We start from the raw sequence: 25,674 nt of genomic DNA on the forward strand, positions 1-25,674 counted from the left end.
TGTGTCACATCTACTTTATTCATCTATCCATGGACACTTGGGTTGCTCTCATATCTTGGCCATTGTAAACAATGCTGCATTAAACATAGGAGTGCACAAGTCTTTTTGAATTAGTGATTAGTGTTTTTGTTGTCTTTGGGTAAATACCCAATAGTGGAATTCCTGGATCACATAGTAGTTTGGGGTTTTTTTGTTTTTTGTTTTTGAGAATACTGTTTCCATTCCTATTTCCACCAGCAGTGCACAAGGGGGTCCCTTTTCCTCCACACTCTCACCAACACTTGTTTTGATACTAGCCATTCTGACTTGTGGGAGCTCCTTATGGTTTTGAGTTGCATGCTCTTGATGATTAGTGATATTGAGCATCTTTTTATATGTCTATTAGCCATCTGTGTGTCTTCTTTGGGAAACTGTCTACTCAGATTCTTTACTCATTTTTATTTTATTTTATTTTTTAAAGATTCTATTTATTTATTCATGAGAGGCAGAGAAAGAGGCAGAGACATAGGCAGAGGGAGAAGCAGGCTCCTTGCAGGGAGCCCGATGTGGGACTCGATCCCAGAACTCTGGGATCGCGACCTGAGCCGAAGGTAGACGCTCAACCACTGAGCCACTCAAGTGCCCTTTTTAACCCATTTTTAATCAGATTATTTGTGGGGATTTTGGTGTTAAGTTGTATAAGTTCTTTATATATTTTGGATGTTAACCTCTTATTGGATATGTCATTTGGAAATATCGTCTCCCATTTCAGTAGGTTGCCTCTTTGTTTCCTTTGCTGTGCAAAAGCTTTTTTTGTTTAATCCCAGTAGTTATGCTTTTCCTCTGTGCCTGAGGAGACCTATCTAGAAAAATGTTGCTATCCTTTGCTGTGTTAACGTCAAAGAAATTACCGTGTTTTCTTCTAGGAAATTTATGGCTTCAAGTCTTACATTAGGTTTTAAATGGATTTTGAGTTTTTGTATATGGTGTAAGAAAGTGGTCCAGTTTTTCTTTTGTATATATGTAGCTATCCAGTTCCCCAGCACCATTTATTGAAGAAGCTACCTTTAGCCATTGTATATTCTTGCCTCATTTGTCATAGATTAATTGACCATAGAGCATAGATTTATTTCTGAACCCTATTCTGTTCCATTGACCTCCATGTCTGGTTTTGTACTAGTACTGTACTGTTTTGATTACCACAGCTTTGTGATATATCTTGAATTCTGGGACTGTGATACCGCTACTTTTCTTGTTCAAGATTGCTTTGGCTATTTGAGGTCTTTTGTGATTGCATACAAATTTTTGTATTGTATGTTCTAGGTCTATGAAAAATGCTGTTGCTATTTTGATACGGTTTGCATTAAATCTGCAATTGCTTCTGGTAGTATGAACATTTAAACAATACTCTTCTAATTATCATGGAATATCTTTCCATTTCTTTGTGTTGTCTTCAATTTCTTTCATCAGTTACAGTTTTCAGAGTTCTTACACCTCTTTGGTTAAGTTTATTCCTAGGTATTCTGTTCTAAAGATTTAATTTAAGTAATCTCTACACCAAACATGGGGCTCCAACCCACAACCGAGATCAATAGTCACACACTCTACCAACTGAGCCAGCCAGCCACTCCTATTTTATTCTTTTTTGGTGTTATTATGAATGGGATTTGATTAAATTCTGTTTCTGCTACTTATAAGTGTGTGAAACACAACTAATTTCTTTGTATTGATTTTGTATCCTACAAGTTTGCTGAAGTCAATTATTCTAAAATTTTTGGTGGTCTTTAGGGTTTTTTATGTATAGCATCATGTCAGGTACAAATAGTGAATTTCATTTGTTAGGAATTTAGATGCCTTTTATTACTCGTTTGTTGTGGCTGTGATTTCCAATACTGCATTGAATAAAAGTGGACATCCTTGTCTTATATGATGAATATGATGTTAACTATGGGTTTTTCCTTATATGACCTTTTATGTTGAGGTATGTTCCCTCTAAACATACTTGTTGAGAGATTTTTGTCATGAATGGATGTTGTACTTTGTCAAATGCTTTTTCTGCATCTATTGATATGATAGGATCTTTATCCTTTGCTTTGTGTATCATGTTAATTGATTTGCTAATATTGAACTACTCTTGCATTCCTGGAATAAATCTCAATCATGGTGTATGATTTTTTAAAATGTATTGTTGAATTTGGTTTGCTCAAATTTTGTTGATGATTTTTGTGTCTATGTTCTTCAGAGATATTGGCCTGTAGTTTCATTTTTTTGTAGTGTCTTTGTCTAGTTTGGTATTAGGGTAATGTTGGCTTTGTAGGATGTATTTGGAAGCTTTTCTTACTTTTGTACTTTTTTGGAGTAGTTTGAGAAGAATAGGTGTTAAATCTTCTCTAAACATTTAGTTGAATTCACTTGTGAAGCTGTTTGATCCTGGACTTCTGTTTGTTGGGAGTTTTTTTATTACGGAGTCAATTTTGTTACTAGTAATAGGTCTGTTCAGATATACTGTTTATTCCTGGTTCAGTTTTGAAAGATATGTGTCTGGAAATTAATGCATTTCTTCTTAGTTGTCCAGTTTGTTGGTGTAGAATTTTTTTACATTATTTTCTTCCAACTCTTTGTATTTCTGTGGTGTCAATTCTTTCTCCTTTTTTTCTCTTAATGGATTTGTGTCCTCTTTATCTTGATTAATCTGGGTGAAGGTTTATCAATTTTGTTTTTTCGAGGAACCAGCTTTTGGTTTCACTGATCTTTTCTGTTTTGGGTGTGGGGGGGGGCTTGCATGTCTATTTCATTTATTTATGCTGTGGTTTTTATTTCCTTCCCTCTACCAACCTTGGACTTTTTCTTCTTTTTCTAGTTCTTTTAGGTACAAGGTTAGATTGTTTGAATTTTTTTCCCCCGTTTAAGCCTGTATTGCTCTAAATTTCCCTCTTAGAACTGCTTTTGCTACGTCCCAAAGATTTTGGATCATTGTATCTTTGTCTCTATGTTTGATTTCCTCTTTGGTTTCTTTGTTGATCCATTGGTGGATGCATGTTATTGCATTGGTAGTTGCATTATTGGTAGTTGCATGTTATTTAGCATCCATGTGTTTGTGGGAGGTTTTTTAGTGTTTTTTTTTTTTTCTTGTGATTTATAGTTCCATCCTGTTGTAGCCAGAAAAAATGCCTGATAGGATTCTGTTAAGCTTAGGTGATTTGTTTTTTGGCCTAATATGTGATCTGTCCTGGAGAATGTTGCATGTGCACTTGAAAAGAATGTATATTTGATGTTTTTAAATGGAATATTCTGTATGTATTTGTTAAGTCTATCTGATCTAATGTGTCATTCAAAGGGGCTGTTCTCTTATTGATTTTTCTGCCTAGATGATCTATCCATTGATGTAAGTGGGGTGCTAAATTCCCCTCTTATAATTGTATTACTGTCAATTTTTCCCTCTATGTCTGTTAATATTTGCTTTATGGTTTAGAGGCTCCAAAGTTGGATGCATAGATATTTACAAGTATTTATATTATGTTGGACAGATTATCATTAGGTAATGTCCCTTTTTATTATCTCTTGTCATAGTCTTTGTTTTAAAGTTTATTTTCTGATATATGTATTGCTACCCTGGTCTGTTTGTTGTTTTTGTTATTTCCATTAGTATGGAATATTTTTTTCCATCCTTTCATTTTCAATGTCTGTATGAGTCTTTAAATCTAAAGTGAGTCTCTTGTAGGCAGCATACATAAGTTTTTTTTTTTTTGCAGTCAGTATGGTGACTTAAAAAATTTAAATCTAATCATGCTTTAGGGTGTCTGGGTGGCTTAGTTGATTAAGTGTCAGCCTTTGGCTCAGGTCATGATTCTGGGACCCTGGGATTGAGCCCCACATAGGGCTCCCTGCTCAGCAGAGTCTGCTTCTCCCTCTGCCCCTCACTCACATATGCTCTCTCAGTTTTTTAAAAAAAATCTAATTCTGCCTCTGCAGAATCAAGTTGAATTCCTTACTAGGCATTTCAGGTCCTTTGAGCATAATGTAAAGAGTACAGCTTTTAACTTTTACTAGTTGTATGTTTAAAAGGCTAGGTGGTCAAGGAATGATTGTTCTCTTATGCCATGCATGTTCTCTAGCCCTACACATTGATCCCACAGGACTGCACTTACTTAATTCTCTGGAAGTAGTTGGCCTTCTTGATACTTGTTCCAGTTTGTGCCTGAAAGAGCCCTGTCCTGGGTAATTCCCACTCATCGTTCAAAATTATAATTGGGTACCATTTCCATGTCAAGCTCACCCTGCCACTACGTAGGTAGAATTAATCACTTCCTCCTGTCTTCCCTGTACACTCCATAAATCTTTTTTTTTTTTTTTCATTCATGAAAGACACGGGGCGGGGGGGAGGCAGAGACACAGGCAGAGGGAGAAGCAGGCTCCACGCAGGGAGCCTGACGTGGGACTCGATCTCGGGTCTCCAGGATCACGCCCTGGGCTGCAGGCGGCGCTAACCCGCTGAGCCACCTGGGCTGCCCTACACTCCATGAATCTTATATCCCTTCTGACATTGCTCTGATCTTGAAAAAGTTTAGTCCTTGACTATTTCAGCAAGTATGTGGTTAGCTCTTGAGGACAGGTGTTCATCATCTGTATGTCTGTGTCTAGGCATGTGTATTAATCATCAAATCCTTGGTAAATAATCTCCAAATTATTAGGTAAACTATAAATTAGGGATAAGAATATATGCTTATAACTAGATTTGTTTTCTAAAATAAGAATAACCACTTAGAAAGTTCAGTCTCAGCTGAAGAAAAATTCAGAGCGAGGATTTTATATAAAACTTTTTTTTTTCCAGGATAACTTAAAAGAATAGGTCAACCGTAAAAACTCATATGCAATGGTTTGCTTCTTGAAGATTTTGTGAGGATTAAATAATCTTTCTAGTGCCCCTGAGCACAGTGTCTGACACATAATAACCATTAGAAAACTTGGTCTTTATTGTTGTTACAATCATTCATAGATAAGGTATTTGTATTTATCTTGTTTACCCAAGATTCTTCTAAAATCTACATTGCTTTATCAATTCAATTTGGCACTCTCGTTGAATGTATCAGTAACAAACTTTAAAAAAAAAATTAACATTATAGCGTATTAGTTTCAGAGGTAGAGTTTAGTGATTCATCAATTGCATGTAACACCCAGTGCATTCCTGAATGCCTATCACCCACTAACTTTTAAGACAAATTACGATAGAACTGACTGTCTCTTTACCAAATAACTTTTGGCCATAACTCATCTTAATCATAGATACTAACTATATTAGACATTCCAGATCCTTAGAATATTAAAATATAAATAAGTCAGCAGTATTTTATGTAGTTGAAAGTCTATAATATCTATAAGTGTTTTCATAATAGTCTTGTACATTTAGAGGACACAGTTTATAGTCATATATAATAAATTAGTAGGTTATAATATATTTATAATATATTTATATTTATTCATGTTTACCTAGCCCGATTTAGTTATGATTATTGAGGTCAAATAATTTGATATTTTATGCATATTTTATTATTATGCAGTAAAACTTTTTTTTAGCAAATACCTTTTTTGTAAATCTTATCTAAAATTAAAAAATTTAAAGTCTAATAAGCTTACTAGAAAAAGATGAAAAGCACTGTTTGTTCTAACAAAATTTATTATGCAGTAATTATAAAGGTTAAAGACTCTTCCATCTCAAATAAAAATAACTGTTATAATTACACACATAATATAGTAGAGTGATTCCAATAAATAGCACAGGAAATAGTGTATTTTCAAATTAGACAAATACTTTCTCATTCACAGTGTCTGACATAGGAAAGCCTGTTCACATAATGGTTTGTATAAGGTCATGCTCTTAGTAATAGTCCACACAGAGCTGTTGCCAACACAGTTCTTTCAGAACGTGAAGTACCGGGCAAACCACTCCTGGCGCTGGGGATCTGGAGAAGCCACCGGGGAAGCTTCACTCTGAGGAGGACTGAATTCATAAAAAAGAGAGACATGTAACCCAGCATTAAGCTGTTTTGCAAAATGAAGGGAAAAACACAAAAAGCATCAGTATAGATGACCAGCACTGCTTCCCTGGGTTAGATGCGTTTTGTAGATCCCTCTACACTAGACTGGGTTCTCCACTCCATGAGAGCATGAGAGTGCATCAGCAGCTCAGATGAAGTCAGTGAAGGAGGAGCCACATCAAAATAATTACAAAAACAAAAACAAAAAAAACAAAAAAACAAAAAACAAAACCCAAAACCAGACAGCTGATAAAAATAACGTCACCTTCTTAGAATAAAAAAAAATCAGGAGGAACTGTCAGGAATAAGAACAAGATAACATTCCTCTTTTTCAGCACTTTTTCTCTTCTACCTAATTAAATTTCAGGATCTGACACAAGCATTTGATTCTGACAGATGTGTCCTCAAATATAACTTAGATAACTAAGCCATGGTATGGTATTTCTACTACATGTATATTTACATTAAACTTTCATAATTCCATAAGCAAATACTCCAGGGGGAAAGGAGTATGGTAAGCCACTTTCCCCTCCATCTTCATAGTTATATCATTTAAACTTAATTCTAACTAAATATTCTTTGGGCTAGTTGAGAAAATAAAAGAATCCCTACCGTCTTTGGGGGAAATTACAAGGCACGCAACAATGTGTAATGGAAATTCCAGTAGTCAAGTTCCTTGAGCTCATGCACATGCATCTTACTGATACCTGAACATACCCATGCACAAAGGAAATAAGCAACACAAAATATTTAGCAGGAGACACATTCAAAAGTATATTTGACTATTTTTATTCTTGCTATTTTTCTACTTAAAATGATTAGTCATTAACTATGTCATCACTTACCCTAGAAAAAGATAGTCTACCTGTAAGACTATTGTGACACTGCTGAAATTTAGTAGGAATAAGTTAAAAAAATTAAAGTAGCATAGAATCAGTAATAGTAAGGTAAACTTAAAACAACAATACTTTCTGATGTTATTTAATGGATAAACAATTTGGTTTCATTTAAATTCTTGTAAATACATTTAATCAAATCTGAGGTTTATTTAAAATTGGAATATCAATTGTAAAAATTTTTATATGTATATCATTAAATTCCCAGAGCTTACATATTTTTTATTTTGGCAGTTATCTATATATTTGTAAATAAGCCTGGTAAACAAGAAAGTGAAAAAAAATGTATGAAAAAATTCTGTAATAAAGGTGATTAGTGAAAAATTTGCTACAATATTCAAATGAAGCAACTATCCATAAATATTAAAATTCTAAGCATACGAATTACATCAGCACCTCTTTCAGCATCTAGAAAAACTGACAAGAAACTAGAAAAAAAATCTTAAGAGCCAAAAAGGAGTTCTCTAGAGAAGTGATAAATATATTTGGAAAATCTTTCACAGTAATAATTTTTCTAGGTTGTTCTTAAAGCAGTGAATTTCTGCAACGTAAGAAGGTAAATTTCTCAAGAAAGAAAAAAGATTGCTGGTGAGACGGCGCTCACCTCAAAAATGTCTTGGGCTCTTTGGGTGGCACTGGCTGTGGAAGTGGTTTGCTGCTGTTGAACTCAATAGCGTGGACTGGAGAATTAGGAATGGGGTCCAGGCGGTTAGGATGTCCATTGCCCACTCCACCAGATTCCAGAGCACTTAGATTGGGAACACTCACAAACCTGTTTGTTGGTGACTTATCATTCTTCTTCTTTTGCTGCATTAAAAATAACACATGTGAGGACAGTCCCTGTGTTATGACAAGTAAGAAAATAGGAATAGTAGAAGATATAAATTTGGCATGGAAAAATTTTGGAGGCTTTCTGTTAAATTGGGATGTTAATATGAACCAGTGTTACCCAAAGTGTGATCTGGGGATCCTTGGAGGTGTTCTTTATCTACATGGAATCCTCACGGACAGACATGCTGCTGGGCCAGAAAGAATGAGGAAGAAATACTTAGGAAGGGTGTTCGTGGGGAGGGGAGGAGATGGACAGAATGTCAAAGGGTAAGGAATACTGGGAGGAAATGGGGAAGGAGCAGGTCTTGCAGATACCACGACATTAAGTAGATTTGGGCTAAAATTAGGAGTAGAAGGTAATAAAGTTAAACAGTTTTAAAAAGGAAGTCCATGAACTTTTAACCTTCTGTCAAAGAGAGGCAGTCCTTGCCTGGAAAAAAAGGGAATGGAAAAATGCTTGGCAAAGTAGTTTGAAATATATCCCACATTCCTACTTAAGACCTAAAGTTGACTTAAATAGCTGGTTTTAAATTCACTGTACCATCTTTCTGAGGAGAGAAAATTAAATTTGCATAATTGTTTCATCTCCCAATTGGTGGTATCACTAATTGGCTCATAATCTTTTAGAAACATTTAAAGGTTATAAAACAAAAGTGATCCATATTAAAAAAATTTTTTTAGTTTGTCTTCAAAACTAACAGTAGCAAGAGGAATACAATCAGATTATCAAAACCTATCAGCTTACAAATCAAGTATTTTATTCAGACCTCTGGAATCAATGAGCATCATCTTGCTGTGCAGAATAAAATTTAACATGCTGCAAGATATCTTTAATACTGTCTTTTACTAGTTAAATGTGTGCTAATTAAACTTATATTTTCCTGCAAAATTATTCTTGAAAAATTGTTTAAAAAAACAGTACCCTAATCTAATTGGCTTTTTCCCTTTATTTACAAAGAAATGATCTCAGTACCTAGACATTGCCCTCTTTTTCTAGGTCATATTCTGTGAATCACAGTCTCTGACAAAGAGTCTATTTTACCATAACTGTAAAAAGAAAGAATAACGTTTTCTAGAATCACAACTATTAAAGCTGAGGTCATTCAAAAGTGAACAAAGATCATCTTTTGCATTATCTCGTTCTAGTCACCAGAGGGCATAAATAAACCTACTTTAGGTTTCTCTTTGGAGAAATCTACAATAATGGTTTTGTTGCTAAAAATGTTAATTCCAAAAAAATATATTAGAAATAGTTTCCTTTTATTATTTGTTTCAACAAGTCTTGTAATCTTGCTTTGTAATTAAAAGCTTATTTCAGGGACACCTGGGTGGTTCAGTGGTTAAGCGTTGGCCTTTGGCTCAGGTCATGATCCCAGGGTCCTGGGACCCAGTCCCACATCAGGCTCTCTGTAGGGAGCCTGCTTCTCCCTCTGCCTGTCTCTCATGAATAAATTAAATATGTACGTACATACATACATACTTATTTCACCCTAAGTTATGAACTCAAAAACTGTAACTATATTAATTCATTCACCAATTATGAGAGCCTTTGATGTGCCAGGCAGTATTTTAGGCTCCATGTCCCTACTTTAAGTCATTCTGTTTCATAAAATATTTAACTTGTGAAGTAAGGATAGAGTCCATGTTCTTAACAGGGAAGTTTTTAGGAGCACTGAAAGCAAAAATTTCTGGCTTAATGGCCTAATAGAAATTAGGCATGATGAGCAAATTAATTAAATTTGAATTAAAAAAATAGCTTTAGCAGTAGTACTTTAGTTTATTTCTACTACTGATTACTGCCCAAAAGAAATGTAATCCCTATGAAGCCAGTAATTATTTATTCTTCATTATTTGCTTTATTCACTTATTTGTGGTTGCTTATAGAAAATGTGATTTAAACGTGCAGCTGAATAACTCCTACACCCAAAGCACTATGAGGGGAGCCATGGGAAGCTGGAGTACAAGGCTGTATAAGACTTAGCCACGTCCGTTTTACTTGTCGACAAAGCTCTTCTATCTGTCCTAAGAGTAACAAAATATCAGGATAGGCCATCTTCAGTTTTAATTGTCAAGAAAGGTTCAAAGAAAGGTCCTAAGACTGAAAGAAGTAAAGCCCTTCTCCAAAGACTGGTGGGCAACAAGGTCCAGTAAGATGGCAGACCTTAGACTCTAAGTTAGGGAGACCTGTTGGGTATACAGGGCTGGAGTACCTTTCAGGACCCCATAGAGGGCAGTGAACACCAAGAAAATGATGTTAGTTTTCTTTGGAGATAGGAAAAACAAAATGATAGAAACTAAGGTTTTATATTAACGTCTTAAGGAGTTTTAATTCTTAACAAAAATATTAGTCTTATTCTTTGAAAATGTATATATAAAGATTTCACAGATTTTAAATCTACATATTAAATTTGAGAAAACACTGTTTGGAAGGTTTATCTAATGCTGCTCTATTAAAAATTTTAAGCAAGTTTTAAACTACATCCCTATTTTACAGTGTTTACAGCACATACCTTAGTCAATGGATTAATAACACCAACAGTAGGGCTTGAGTTAAACACTTTGTTGAAGTTAGTTTCTCGATTGACTAATTCCAGCTGATAAAATTTATTATCCTCCTATGCAAAAGAATTATAAACATCACTTAGACATTTTCTATTGAAAATTTAAAACTGTTTAACTGCCATTTCATTCAAAATTTAATATAAAAACTTTAGTGAAGATTTATCTACCTCGTTCATCAAAGATTTCTAGATCTGACTGCCAGTGTCGTAATGACTGTGGGTGGGAAGGTTTTCAAAACTTTTCAAAACCATATGCTTTGGGGCTCTTCTCCACCCTTTAATAACTTTTTCCTCTAAGACTGGATCTAAATGTTTTAATTGGTCTCATCTCTGTTCCAAAGGGGTAACTGTGCAGTTTGAGTAGCTTAACTTACATTTGTGGAGCTGAGCTGTGTGCATGTTTTTTTGTTGTTTCTATAAAGGTGACACTGACTCATCATTATTCTTCAGTACTGGAAATACATTTGATCTTCCCTTATCCCCTCTCTGAGACCTCAATGTTCAGTTGACTTCTGAACAACACAGGCTTGAACTGCACGGGTCCACTTAAATGCTGTTGTTTTTTTTTTTTTTTTTTTTTTTATAAATACAGTACAATATTATAAATGTATTTTCTAATACGATTCTTAGCATTTTTTCTCTAGCTTTATTATAAGAAAACATCATATAATACATATAATATACAAAATATGTGCTACTTGAGCTTGTTATCAGTAAGGCTTCTTCCAGTTAACAGCAGTTTATTAGTAATCCAGTTTTAGGGGAGTCAAATTATATGTGGATTTTCGACTACACAGGGAGTTGGTGCCCCATAACCCCTGCATTGTCCAAGGGTCCTCTGTATTATAGCAATAGTAATCACTAACCAGAGAAAAAGTGACCTACATATAGATAAATCCTTTGCCTTTCACTTCACCAACAACTTATGTTAATTGGACAACCAAACTGTAAGCACATGAGTGTGAAGTGTAGGATTAGTGCCCTAGAACTAGATTCTTCATCCCCTTCTTAGTTACTAGTATCATTTGCATCATCAATCTCAGCCCATGTGCGTCACAGTCCATAGAATTGGGGTGTAGTGAAAAGAGCATAGAACAGCCCTTAGCTGGATTCCTAGCCTGTCACCAGCTAACTGTGTTGCTTTGTGTTTGCTTTATTCTTTGATGTCTAATACTCATCCTATTGTCCAGGATAGAATACAACTATATCTGTGACATCTGTTCACTAAGAACTGGAAAAGCAATTTCTACCATAGACGAAATAAATATACTTAATACCTTTGCTAACTTCATGTGTGGACTACAAGGTAATCAGATGAATCTATGAGGTCTGTTTTCATGTTCACAATGCCTGGAAAATCTTCCCAATGTCTGCTCCTCGGTTCCATAATGAACCCCAATCTATAACCTGCTGTTTTTACCAGGACCTTGTAGTCCCAGCCAACAGGATGGCTTTCCTAAATGCCAATTAAGATAAATGAAAGAAAATGGACTTCAGAAATAAATGCTTCTAGGCTCTCTTTCTATGCTAACATCCATAGTTTTCAGTTGCAGAGCTCAATGAACCAACAGAGCGATTAGCATTCAACTTTAGTTTTACTCTGAAAGATTTTTCTATTTTTTTTTGGGACAATGAAAAACAGTATCTTAATTATTGATCAGGATACATAATTTTAGAAGACTCTAAAAATGTCTTATGAATTATAAGACATTTGTGTATTTCTTATTCTTGAAGAATAATATCTTTAATAAAGGCAGCTTATTTATTGTTAAATCTGTACTTCCTTTCCTGATGGACTGACTGCTCAGACACCTCAGTTTAGACCCAGACTCTCAAGAGAGTATGTACTTTTCTTAGTTAGAACCCTAAGAAAACAGAACCCTTTTCCCATGGAGTATATCTTTGGATCAGGGTAAATTAACAGGACTAACTGTAAGTACACGGTGCAGGCTAATGCATGCACGTGTTGACTCTTCTTTCCTATGCACTAATTCTATATGAACAATACACAGCTTCAAGAGCGTATTAACTAAACGTTGGCAAGGACATTATGAAACGTAAAATATGTACTAAAGACTCTTAAAAAAATACTGAAAAGAGGCACTATCTCCTTACCCTAATACCAAATTTAAAATTACTTTGTATTTCTTATCCTTATTCATGAACATTTTTAATAAATTTTCAATCATAACATACATATTTTATACCTTCAGTTTCCATTTAGCATTACTTAATACTTAACCAATGGACTGTTGATTGGCAAAACATAGTAAATACATGGTTACACCGGCCCACCCCAAATCTTACAATTAGTTTCTTTATGACTTGGTCTCTTTCGGTAAGCATGGCTTTTAATTCTGTAATCATCTGTATATCTTCTGGTTTTGATTCTCTCATTAGGTATTTTTCTTCCATTTCTTCTAGTCTGAAAACAAGAAATCTTTAGTTCATCGATAGGACTCACATTCTTCTGTAATACCTACATTTTCCAATTACTCCAGTTGAACACATACAAAATTTAAAACCTAACCTTTTTCCTTAAAACTTTTCAGTCTAATAACATGAGGCTGTTTCAATAGCTATAGTGTTATTAAAGGCTCGAATGGGGTAGATGATGTTATTAAAGACTTTACGGGTTACTTTCAGAAGAATTAACTCATTGTAAGTCATTCAACAGTGTGTGGGGATGAGGTGAGGTAAGCCCTGTAGAAGAAATGATATACTGAATAATACTAATCTTTAAATATCGATTTGATGCTGCAATGATTGTCTCATTATCAGGAGAATTTACCAAAATATACTCCTGTGTGATGACATAAGGCTTGATAACATACAAAAAAGGGACAAGATACAGAGGAAAGGGAAACAAAGGACACATACATGACATCAGTCTTCCCTGGTTTATGGGAAACACAATTTAAAAATTCTGTATTATCAGCTAATACACATACACTGTAAGAAATAAAAGGTTCATCAGATAAGATGGCAGGGCAGAATGAAGAGGCAAATGGAAACTGCTGGCTCAGGGGTGTAGGGGAGAAACAGTTTCCGTTTTAGAAAATTTAAATAATTATAGCCATTAAAAAACTTACTGTTTTCAAAGTCAAAGGACAGAACTTAAGCTCAGTAAAATCATGGGAATGAAGATGCACAGAAAAATTTATTCATCCAACAAACAGTAACTTCTGGACAATGTATCTTGTAGGAATCAGTGCACCCCCCAATTCTAGAGGAGTAGAAAAATCTCTGTGTATTTTAGGAATTTTAGTAAACTCCTCCACTAACTCAAGCCCAAGCTAAAGTTCTAGTCTGGAGGGTTTGGGGGAGATACGTGGGTAAAGAGAAGTGGTGGGGTTAGGAACTGACTGATTTAGGATTAGTGGGAACTTTGTCAATGTAGTCTGAGGCTAGTTTTACTATTCTTTATTCTTTTGTGACAATGCATATTGAATGAAAAATGTGCTTTACTAGGCTCACATAAAGGGACCTTGGATTTTATGATATGTCGTTTTATGGGGAAAAATTTTAAGAAGCTTGAGAAACAATGATCTAGTCAAGGAAAAAGGCATGGGTTTAATACCAGAGTAACCACAAGATGTCACTGTGGTACTTTATTGTTAAAAACAAAATACAAGATTTTTTAACTGCTTTCTGTAGCTGAACAAGAATACCTGGCAGTAAATGGTCACTAAAAGCCTAAATTTAATGCCTTATTTAAAACTATTATCAAGAAAAAAAAAACAATAAAAAAGAGAACTATAATGTCTGTCGTTTTGTTCTAGTAAAATGGGAAGTTAAGGTAACCACCTTAACTTTTTGCTCTGAGCCTCAAGTCCAGTGTATGTTTTCATTTGGTTTAAACATGCTTTACCTAAAAAATTATTATAAATTAATATCATAAAAAAACCTTAAAGAGATACCTTGATTTTAAAGGGAAAAAATAATTGATTAAATTGAAGAAACAATTTATATTAACACAAATGGGAAAGCATTAAAGGAGAGAACAAGTAATATGATCTGCAAATATATTTCCAAAATTATTAAGTCTTTCAAAATTCTAACAGGAAGGGATCCCTGGGTGGCGCAGTGGTTTGGCGCTTGCCTTTGGCCCAGGGCGCGATCCTGGAGACCCGGGATCGAATCCCACATCAGGCTCCCCGGTGCATGGAGCCTGCTTCTCCCTCTGCCTATGTCTCTGCCTCTCTCTCTCTCTCTCTCTCTCTCTGTGACTATCATAAATAAATAAAAATTAAAAAAAAAAATTCTAACAGGAAGAACATTGGTATTACTTTGATCCATTTCAAACCAACACTGCTCAACAATCTCCCTTTCTTCAGCTGTCCCAGTCAGCTCTCTAGGCCAGCACTGTTTCTCAAAGACTAGGTCTCAACAACTGGTGGTATAGGAAATTATCTTACTTTGTTCTCCTTTAATCTTTCTGGTCACAAGAAGGAAACAATCTTAGTGTAGAAACAATCTTTACAACTATGCCTGTTACTCTGTTTCACACAACTCAGGCTGCTCTGCAGCAGCAATAGTGAGCTAGAATGTAATAATACTGTTTATTTTCACAGAATTTACATTTATATAATTATAAATATAGCTTCTATTTAGAAAAATGGATACAATTTTTCAGTAGTGATAATAGTTTTATGTGGAAATAATCAAGTTTTCCTGTTAAGTTTTTAAGTTACAATGAGTCAATTAAAAATATGAAAACAGTATCAAAGGTAGCCAGAAATGACCAAATTCTGAAAGGCTAAAGCCTGGGAAATACTGCCATTAGAGAAACAAGTTTATATCATCTTTTACTCAAAATGTAGATTTCCATTAAAAGTAATACAGAAAGAAAACAAGTAAAACATAAACATATATTATTACTAACTAGGTCACTGCTGGATTCTCCCCAGGCATGAATGCTCTGATTTTTTTTTTTTTGGGGGGGGGAGGGTTCTGTCAATGTCTAGGGTTCATGGACAACACAAACCAAAAATATGAATACGTAAAAAAGTTGTATAAAATATATAAAAAATTTTTCAAGGTGGCAGTTCTCTTGTGTTTTAAAAAAATAATTGACAAAGTCAGTAAATTGAGATCTCAGGCCAAACAACAGTACGGCACACATCTATTTTAGAATCTCAATTGTATAAGGATAAACTCTATTATACCATCCACTCTATAGTTTAAGGAAAGAAATATATATATAATCGAAGAAGTTTAATGTTGAGCCTTTCTTTCCCCATCATTTATGGGCATGGACTCTGATGCACGACAATAGCAATACTTTTTCCTTACCTCACAAAGCTTATGAACCCAACCCAAATGGTAATTTAAAAATCAAACAACAACAAAAATGATTAGGGTATTCTAGATAAAGGAGCTCAAATAACTTTTAAAGGTCTGATATGGTGGAGTGCTTCTTTTCAATTAGGAACTGCAGACCTACTTAAAAGCCCCGTACAGAAACTCCATGCTTCCCCAAAGAAGAAACTATCTTTTTGTTTCAGTACAGTGAGAAGTTAATGTAAACTTGGACAATCAATAATAATCTCTTAACCCCTTTTTACATAATAAAGATCTGTCATGATCCCAAGTTCTACATGTTTAAAGTTCTCTCTCTCTCTCTCTCTCTCTCTCTCTCTTTCTTCCTAAGATTTTATTTATTTATGAGAGAGAGAGAGAGGCAGAGACACAGGCAGAGGGAGAAGCAGGCTCTATGCAGGGAGCCCGACGTGGGACTCGATCATGCCCTGAGACACCACGCTCAACTGCTGAGCCACTCAGGCATCCCTTAAAGTTCTTCAAAACAGCCCATTCTTTCATTTGTTTCTACAACAAAAACTGTGACATATTAGACACAAGGTTTTTACTACTATACCTCTCAGAAAAATAAGACAATTTCTATAGAATGTCCAAAACGCTAAGACTTTAGTATCCAGCACTAGAAAAGGGGTTTTCTACTAATCATTCCATAAGCTACAGAACGCATTACCATTTCTACAACGTTTAGACGGTACCTTCTGTTTTTTAAAATGTTATTCCCCTCTTCCCTGGAGTCCAAGCAGGATTTGGTGTGGGAACAGAAGCAAGAAGCTTCCCTTCCAGATGCTCCAGAGGCCCCTCCACTCCAGGATTCAGTCTGATCCCTGTTCCTCCAGGCCTTCCACTATCATCCACTTCTACGAACCCACAGGGCTTTTTTTAATGTCAAAGATTTAAAGCCACTGCATCTGTATCTTTGGGGTAAATCCCCAGCAGTGCAATTGCTGGGTTGTAGGGCAGATCTGTTTTTAACTCTTTGAGTAACCTCCACACAGTTTTCCAGAGTGGCTGCACCAGTTCACATTCCCACCAACAGTGCAAGAGCGTTCCCCTTTCTCCACATCCTCTCCAACATTTGTTGTTTTCTGTCTTGTTAATTTTCCTCATTCACCCCGATATTTATAGCAGCAGTATCCAAACTGTGGAAGGAGCCTCGGTGTCCATCGAAAGATGAATGTATAAAGAAGCTGTGGTCTATGTATACAATGGAATATTCCTCAGCCATTAGAAACGACAAATACCCACCATTTGCTTCGAAGTGGATGGATCTGGAGGGTATTATGCTGAGTGAAATAAGTCAATTGGAGAACGACAAACATTATATGGTCTGATTCACTTGGGGGAATATAAAAAATAGTGAAAGGGAATAAAGGGGTAAGGAGAAAAAAATGAGTGGGAAATATCAGAAAGGGAGACAGAACATGAGAGACTCCTAACTCTGGGAAATGAACTAGGGGTGGTAGAAAGGGAGGTGGGGGGGGGGGTGATTGGGTGACAGGCACTGAGGGGGGTACTTGATGGGATGAGCACTGGGTGTTATTCTATATGTTGGCAAATTGAACACCAATTAAAAATAAATAAATAACAAATAGATTTAAAGTCAGCAATGCAGTTTGCTAGGAACTTCAGTTCCTACCCTGAGGCTGCGAATATTCAAATATGGTTGTGATCCCTCCCTCACCCCCACCTCATTGCCCTGCAGCTCCTTAAGCAGGAGTGCACTCTCCCTGCACCACTTCTGACAAAATCTTAGCCATTTGACAGATCCAAGCAGGCTGCATTTAAGGATATGGGAAAAATCCAGGTGTCTAAAACTGTGCTTTCCAATACGGTAGCCACTAGTCCATACTTGGCTATTTACATTTGAGTTAATTAAAATTATATGAAAAATACAAGTCCTTGATTGCACTAGCCACAATTCAAATGCTCAACTGCTGTGTGTGGCTAGTAACAACTGTACTGGACAGGGCACATATAGGACATTTTCATTAGCACAGAAAATCTACTGGACAGCACTGGTCTAAATACATTTGTGTGTATGTTTGGTTTAACTAGAAGAATAAATACCTTAGCTAGAGACTAATTTTATGTTAGTGGTAGTTTTCTGGTGAAAAAAGAAATAGAGCTGGTTACCATGGACCTAGCTGAGGTATAAAACAAATGGTATATCTAGAAAAGCAGATAAAATATTTGACTCATAAGTAATACTAATTCTTTGATTGTTAAAAATTATCATGGGATGCCAGGGTGGCTCAGGAACCTGCCTTTGGGCTCAGGGTGTGATCTGGGTCTGGTGATCAAGTCCCACCCACACCGGGTTCCCTACATGGAGCCTGCTTCTCCCTTTGCCTAGGTCTCTGCCTCTCTCGTGAATAAATAAATAAAGTCTTAAAAAAATTATCATAACATAGAAAAACTAAGTTATTTACTATCTACTGAAAGTTCATAATGTGTAAAATCACATAAGAGAATAAAGTAGAAACAAACCTTTAATCTTTGTAAATTAACATGCCTAAGGAGATAGGACACACGGACAGACAGAGGTCATTCTTTTTGTGAACAGGTTTTTGCAGACAGTGAAGAGGGGGTGCCAGGATTTCAGCCTCTGTCCAATGAGTAACACAGCCCAGGAGAAGGGAAAAAGTAGGGTTTACTGTAACTAATTTTTGCAAAATGTCTAAGGTTATGAGCTCTTACTGTGGCTCAAAAGGATTTAAAAATTACCTCCCAAACAGCAAATACTTAAAATCACTGTGACTGGGAAAACGATCTCGTGATTTCAAGTGTAACTTCATGAAGTGGTAAATGTTATAGGGAAGCCTCAAAAAAATTCACTCAAGGAAACATTCGAGTGCCTACTAATGTGAAAATTCTGTGTGTATCCATTAGAGGGTACTTCACCTCAGGAGCCATTGAAGTAACTGCCAATCACTGGGGGGTCTGTTTTTTGTTTCAGCGTAAGTGAATGTGAGTATATATGTTACCCATATGTAACAGTATTTACTACAAAGCTTACTTAGTCTAATGGATAAGATGTGAGAAGATGATTTTTAGATTGGGGCAAGGTAATCCAGGTAGTTTAACATAGAAGAACCTTAGAAGGAAACTGAGGTCAGTGTGGCTGACATGGGAGGAAAAGGCACAGTGTCACAAGGAGTTTTAAATTTCACTTTGAGACTAGAGTTGATGTGATTAGTCACTATTTTGACTTTACTGAAGTATGTGGAGATATTTATATATTTTTATGCAGCTTTTAAAATGGATTAGAAGAAGAGAGACTAGAGGTGAATAAATAAACCATTTGGAGCAGCAGCTTAGAATAGATTAATTCTGAGAGCATTTAAGTTGGACCAGAGTTTACGCCTCACAGACAGGAGTGAATGCTATTTGCATATTCTGTAACAGTTTTTAAGTATGTGGGAAAGAGAAGGGCTATTAAATACTTTCTTAAAATAATAATTAGAAATCTTGGTTTTAACAATATTGGAGTTACTATATATGAATAGTAACTATTTCTGATGTTTTACTTTCATTAATTTTTTAAATTAAATGCTTGCTTGTAGGAATTCTAACAACATCTATATAGAGTATAAAACATAAAAAGGAAGATTTTGCTTTTCCCCACCTCCAATACCCTCTAATCCACTCCCTAGAGGGAAGTACTGTCATTAAAATTTTGTATTCGTTTTTTAAGATCTTTGGATATTTGTATATAAAATATGTATTATTAGTGTATGTATAGGATCATAATATTCCTTTAGGCCACAATATACTCTTTTTCCTTAACATTATATAATGGACATCTTTAGGGTTTTCACATGGCATTATATAGTTCATGATTCTGAGGGACAGGTCTTAGGCAGATTGTCCTAGTGGGACTGTGGCAGCAGCAGCTGAAAATCACTCAACTGTCTTATCCTTGTTAACGAAAATATCACACTGCAGTTACAATTGGTAATATAGCATTTACATTTTCTTTTTTAAGGATCAATTAGATTTAAAAGAGTAATCTGAGGTTAGACACAGTCTCCTCAGTTTATTTCCCATATATGAATTTTCTTTAATATAATATGACTTACGACACTTGTAAAGCTGCATTTATTTCCTTGAGTAGCTCGTTAGTCTTATTAAAATCTGCCCGCATGATATTTTTCTCTCTGAGGTGGTCTGCTGTCATGACATCCAGCTCTTTTTCAAGTCTCTTGTTTAAATCTTGTTCATGCAACCTGTTTAATTTATTTTTAGTTAAGAAAATGTTATTCTGAGGTCAAGCTTTCAAAACTTTCTATTTTCTACCAGATTTGAAATGATTTTAGGTATAATATATAGAAAATTAATGGAAACAGCCTAAAGTAAGTTACTTACTTTGCTCTAATCTTCTGGCTTGCTGAAGTTGTCTCCTTTAATGCTTTTTAAATTATATTTTATAAAGATTTTAGTTAATTATATAATTTCCAAAGTTAATGAATGCATACATATTACTCAAAATACAAACACTTCATCTATGTTCTAAATTATAGCAGTCAGCAAGTAAAGAAGCGGTCTTCAGTATCTACTAGAAGGCAGCCTAGCCAGAAAAATAGGCATGTACTGCTAACTACTATACAGCAGTCTTTCAGATAACACTGTATATTTCTTCCGTTGTAATTAATGACATACCTCATCTGTTGGTTAGATTCACTTCGTATTCTGAGAATTTCTTTCCCCTTAAATTCCAATTCTTTGGTTAGGGCACTTATATTTTCATGAAGGTGCTGTACCTCCTTATCCAAGTCTGAGATGTGATGTTCTCTGTGCCTTAATTCCTCTTGTAGATCTGTTATCCTACACATATGTTCCTTACTCTGCAAAACACAATTTTTTTTAAGTAAGCTTTGTGCAGGGCTTGAACTCATGGCCTTGAGATCAAGAGCCACATGCCTACTGATGGAGCAAGCCAGATGCCCCTACAAATAATTCTTAAAAGATTTTCTAATATTTGCTTTCTGCTTTTATCTAAGGGAAAGGAAATTACATACTAGCATGTCAAATGTAATGACATTGCTTCAAAAGCAAACCACTGAAATAAAACCTAAAGGCCTCTTCTTATCCCATATATAAGAAGTGTTTATACGGATACAGTTTATATGGATAATATCATGGTGTCAAGAGGTCCAAAAGACCATAAAAGCACATTTCCCTCACGTTTTACAGATGAGAAAACCAATGCCCAAGAGAGATCTGTCTAAGGATGATTTATAATGAATAGCAGAGCTGAGATTAGAATGCAGGGCTCCTACAATAAAATGCTGGCACCACTGTCCTTTCATTTAAAAAGGCCCTGTGTCGGGATCCCTGGGTGGTGCAGCGGTTTGGCACCTGCCTTTGGCCCAGGGCGCGATCCTGGAGACCCGGGATCGAATCCCACGTCGGGCTCCTGGTGCGTGGAGCCTGCTTCTCCCTCTGCCTGTGTCTCTGCCTCTCTCTCTCTCTCTCTCTCTTTCTCTGTGTGACTATCATAAATAAATAAAAATTCATAAAAAAAATAAATAAAAAGGCCCTGTGTCTAGTGGGGCCATCCCAACACACACACACACACACACACACACACACACACACACACACACACACACACTGTGGCTCAGAGAGCAGTCTGCTTAATACTGATGTAACAGTTATCCTGTCTGAAATATGATAAGCTCTCTTCCAATTTCCTAGAAGTTAGTTTCCTACAATGTCTAGCTAGACATTGTCAATTTCAGTGTCAGCCTAGTTAAAAGAAAATATAACTTCCCTCCATGATTATAAAGTGGCTTTTTTAAAACTTCATAGCAATGAAGAGAAAATTTGAGCTGATCATTTAACATAGCTAAAGACTAACAAAGTGAAAGTTTTAAGCCTAATGAATGATGGCCTTCATTGCACTATGCCTAAAAATCCATCCATCCATCCATCCATCCATCCATCCATCCATTTAAGATCATAAACTCTCTGATTCAAGTAAGTACACTTGGCCAAAGAGTAAAGTCTAAAAAGCATATGTAGTACCTGTGCTAGAGTGATACAGAAATATCAGTTATTCTTTTTCTTGAGGACCTGCTGCTCCCATAGTTATGCTATCCAGTACGACTATTAAAATTCAAGTTTAAATTTTTTAAAATTAAACAAAACCAGACACATAGTCACACTAGACATATTTGGCCCATGTGGCCAGTGACGACCATAGTGGATAGCACAGATATAACACAGGTCCACCATCTCAGTAAGTTCTATAGACAGTACTGTTTCATAGTATTCTGTTTTCACTTTGTATTATTTATATTTCATTGTTCTCAAGATGCAAGTAGAATTCAAAATGTGTAATTAAAAAGTCATAAAATAAAATGTAATTTTATGACCAATATACCAAAATCAAATTACCCATTTCCCTTTAAAAATAAGACTCTTCAGCATAGATGGTAAATTAATAACTAATGAAAATACTAGTTATTACAAAGTAATTTTCAAAAAATTTTGAACAATCTATCCACATTTAAGGAATCATCACATAGCAGAATGTTCTTCTTTACCTGTCTTCTGCTGATGTCTACACTTCGCTCTAATTCCATTTTAGCAGCTGCCAATTCTTGATGATGACTATGCCGTAACAAATCAATTGCAGCTGCATGTTGATGGTTTAGTTCTGAGCGTAAGGAGGCTGGGAAAAAAAAAAAGCTTTCGTGTATTTTAGAAATACTGATACTTTACATAAAAATTATAAAAATCACAGATATATTATTTTTTAAAATTAGGACACTTATATATGCCCATTAAAATATCCCAGACTGTCACAGAAATACCATGGATTTAGAGGCCATCTACCTTTGGTAAGGACAAGAAAATTTTCAACTGCTCAAATGGATCCATTTAAGCTTTTAGTTTGACAGTAAGGTGCTAATGGAAATGAATTGTTTTTAACTTTTCTCATTTGCTACTGGAATAACATTTTAGAACTGAACAGTACCATAACATATATTCACTTAGGAAGCAACTTCCCACTCAGGCAAAAATTCTTCCACAATAGTGCTGAAAGATGTTAAACACTAGCTGGTGAATGCTTTGATTTGTAAGGCATCATTTTTATTTGAATTTGAGATTATTTCATATGATCCACATTTACTGAAGGCCGGGTACTATACCAAGGAGGAACAAAATATCACCCTGTTCTAATAACTGCACAGGCTAGAGGGAATTACATGGGATAGTAGAGATCACTGAAGTTACAGCAATAACCAAGGTGAAAAATTATATGACCGTGAACTGAGTATGACAAAAGGACTAAAGAAGAGGGAACAGACATAGGGAATATTTAAGTGAAGGAACTAACAGGATGTGAAAGCAAAAGAAAAAAGTTAAATGCATCTTCTAGCTTCCTGGCTTGGGCAACTGGGTAAACAGTAATACTATAAAACAGTAATACAATAAAAACTATTAAGAGAATTTTGGGGAAAAAAAACAAACAGAAGGAAAATGAGATGGTAGGAATAAAAAGTTAATGAACAACACCAAAAAAAACCCTCCAAAAACTCTTTACATACACAGTTTTTCTTCAAATCTCAACGGATCTCCTTATAAAAAGGTCAGTGATTTGAATACTTCAAAGATTAAAATCCCATAAAAAAATACCTGAAAAATACCTTAACAAAAGTCAGACCTAAACATGAGTTTTCTCCTAAAAACAAAATCCTGATGTGCAAAAAACCCAAATGCCTATCAAGTATAAGGACATGTGGTCCCATGTCTATGTACTCCTTTTAGTCACTTGAGAGTGGAAAGTCTCAAGGTCCTGACTCTGTTTAGTTCCTTAATGGTAGGTGGAAGCACCAGTGACTGTTGCTTACATAGCCAGAATATGGAGAAAGGTGAGGGGACCTCACCCCACTGTTGCTATTCCATTCATACTTGGATATTCATTTTCAAAGTTAAAATTTGTGTTTCAAAAATTAAAAATAAAACTGTTGATTTCATGTTGAATTTTAAAGTAGAACATATAAATAAATATGACAAGATTATAATCCTTTCAAAATACCAAGCATAGGCCAGCCCAGGTAGTCCAGCGGTTTGGCACCAGGGTATGATCCTGGATCAAGTCCCACATCGGGCTCCCTGCATGGAGCCTGCTTCTCTCTCTGCCTGTGTCTCTGCCTCTCTCTCTGTCTGTCATGAATAAATAAATAAAAGCTTAAAAAAAAATACCAAGCATAGCCTTTCCTTCATCTTCTAATTCAAACCGAAGAGTCTGAAGTTCCTGTTCCATTTCTATCCGGAAGCCCTCCATTGACTCTCTGTGTGCATCTTTTAATGACTGAAGCTCTGCAGAATGTTTTTGTTGTAAATGATTTTCAAGAGCCTAAAATAGGAGAAACATACTCAAATTATTATTCTAGAATACAGGAAGGAAAATACAAACAAAATAAAAATTACTAAAACTCGTTTAAGAAAAACAAGGCATTTGTAATTCATTTTCAAGAAAATTAGATATAAGATAATGAACTTTAGAAAATAAATTAGTAGGGTCACTTCAGTAAAACAATCCTTATGAAACCAGTTTGATTCAATCTAGTGTGTTTGAAGTGGGATATGGGTGGGCCTTTTTCCTAAGGTGGTTTGCAAATAAAGTCATTGTCTGAAGTTGCAGACAGGGGTAAGCCACCAAAATTAATGCATAATTCCTCTGTGTGCACAAACTTAAGAGAGGAAAGAAAGGAGGGGGCATTAACAAGAAAAGATCTCCTTCTGATCAGAAAGAGATCTTTACGACTCCAACCTTATTAAATATTTTGTAGCAACTTTCTATAGGCATTTGCACACAGAAGCAAAGCTGTGAGAGTAGGTTAAAAAAAAAGAAGGTAAAACAAACATCTCATGTTAGTTCTAGAAGTCTAACCAGAGAAAATGGACATGTGGCTAAGATTAAGAGAAGATATATGGCCATAGGAAAAAAGATAGAGCTCAGGGTACTTCAAATTTAGAGACTGAACTGTGCCAGGAAGGGGTTTTCTTACCACAACCTGCAACATGAAAGGTTTTTGGGAAAGAAACCATGTTGAAATTAGGGTTATATTTCTTTAACCATTACTCTAAAATACCATTTTTATAAATTAATATTTGGCTACTTATACTGTTTCTTAAGTGTTTTATTTCTGAAAAGTAAAGCATAGGTTTCTTTAAATATAGTAAAATAAAAGACTTTTAGTTTAGACATTAGTTACATAGGTAGCTTGACTACCTAATGACAACAATAAAATTATAGGTTCTGATTTCTTTTGAAAAGAGACTAAATGCGTAAAATTAAAGTACTTATACGAGAGCTTACGTGTTCTAATTCACAAATGATATCAATGAATAGGTTATATACCAATCAAGCCTAGTTGTGTGTATGTGCTGTATTAAAGTACAGTTGACATACAGTATTAGGTTCAGATATATAACAAAACGATTCAACATTTATAAACTCCATGAAATCATTACCATGACTGTCTAGTTTCATCTGTCACCATACAAAGTTATTACAATAGTACTGACTACATTCCCTGTGCTGTACATCCCCATGTCTGGTTTTATAACTGGAAATTTGTACCTCTTAATCCCTGTCAACCTATTTTGCCCATCCTCCCACCACCTCCCCTCTGGCAACCACCAGTTTGTTCTCTGTATTTATTAAGTCTATTTAGTCTTTGTTCATTTGTTTTGCTTTTAAAAATTTCTGCATATAAGTGAAATACAGTATTTGCCTTTCTCTAACTTACTTCACTTTGTATAATTCCCCCTAAGTCATCCATGTTGTTACAAATGGCAAAATTTCAATTCTTTTTAATGGCTGAGTAATATTCCATTGTAGGTGTAGATACTGCATCTTCATTATCTAATTCATCTATTGATGGATACTTAGCCTGCTACCATATCTTGGCTATTTTAAATAATACTGCTGTAAACATGGGGGTGAATGTATCCTTCTGAATTAGTTTTTGTATTCTTTGGGTAAATACCTAATAGTGCAATTATCAGATTATAGGGTAGTTCTATTTTTAA

The 25,674-nt window shown here is 35.3% G+C and overlaps 1 protein-coding gene across 9 annotated transcripts in view; it reads right to left on the bottom strand.

Moving 5' to 3' along the window:
- Positions 1–5,641: 5,641 nt before the first annotated feature.
- The window catches only part of FAM184A (family with sequence similarity 184 member A), a 107,237-nt gene continuing 87,204 nt past the window's right edge, over positions 5,642–25,674 (bottom strand). For 4 of the 9 annotated variants that reach the window (XM_041746626.1, XM_041746621.1, XM_041746625.1 and 1 more), the window contains 8 exons: positions 23,839–23,992; positions 22,173–22,300; positions 20,284–20,468; positions 19,704–19,850; positions 12,610–12,727; positions 10,252–10,356; positions 7,515–7,717; positions 5,642–5,977 (listed from right to left, as the gene is read on the bottom strand). In XM_041746626.1, the coding sequence (XP_041602560.1) occupies positions 5,896–5,977; positions 7,515–7,717; positions 10,252–10,356; positions 12,610–12,727; positions 19,704–19,850; positions 20,284–20,468; positions 22,173–22,300; positions 23,839–23,992 (1,122 nt within the window). In that variant the 3' untranslated portion in view covers positions 5,642–5,895. Of the gene's footprint in view, positions 6,722–7,514; positions 7,718–10,251; positions 10,357–12,609; positions 12,728–19,703; positions 19,851–20,283; positions 20,469–22,172; positions 22,301–23,838; positions 23,993–25,674 lie in introns of all 9 variants that reach the window. The other 5 variants (XR_005986370.1, XM_041746623.1, XM_041746624.1 and 2 more) reach the window with 5 other exon arrangements.

The sequence above is a fragment of the Vulpes lagopus genome, chromosome 2 (genome assembly GCF_018345385.1).
Source record: "Vulpes lagopus strain Blue_001 chromosome 2, ASM1834538v1, whole genome shotgun sequence".
Taxonomy (NCBI): domain Eukaryota; kingdom Metazoa; phylum Chordata; class Mammalia; order Carnivora; family Canidae; genus Vulpes; species Vulpes lagopus.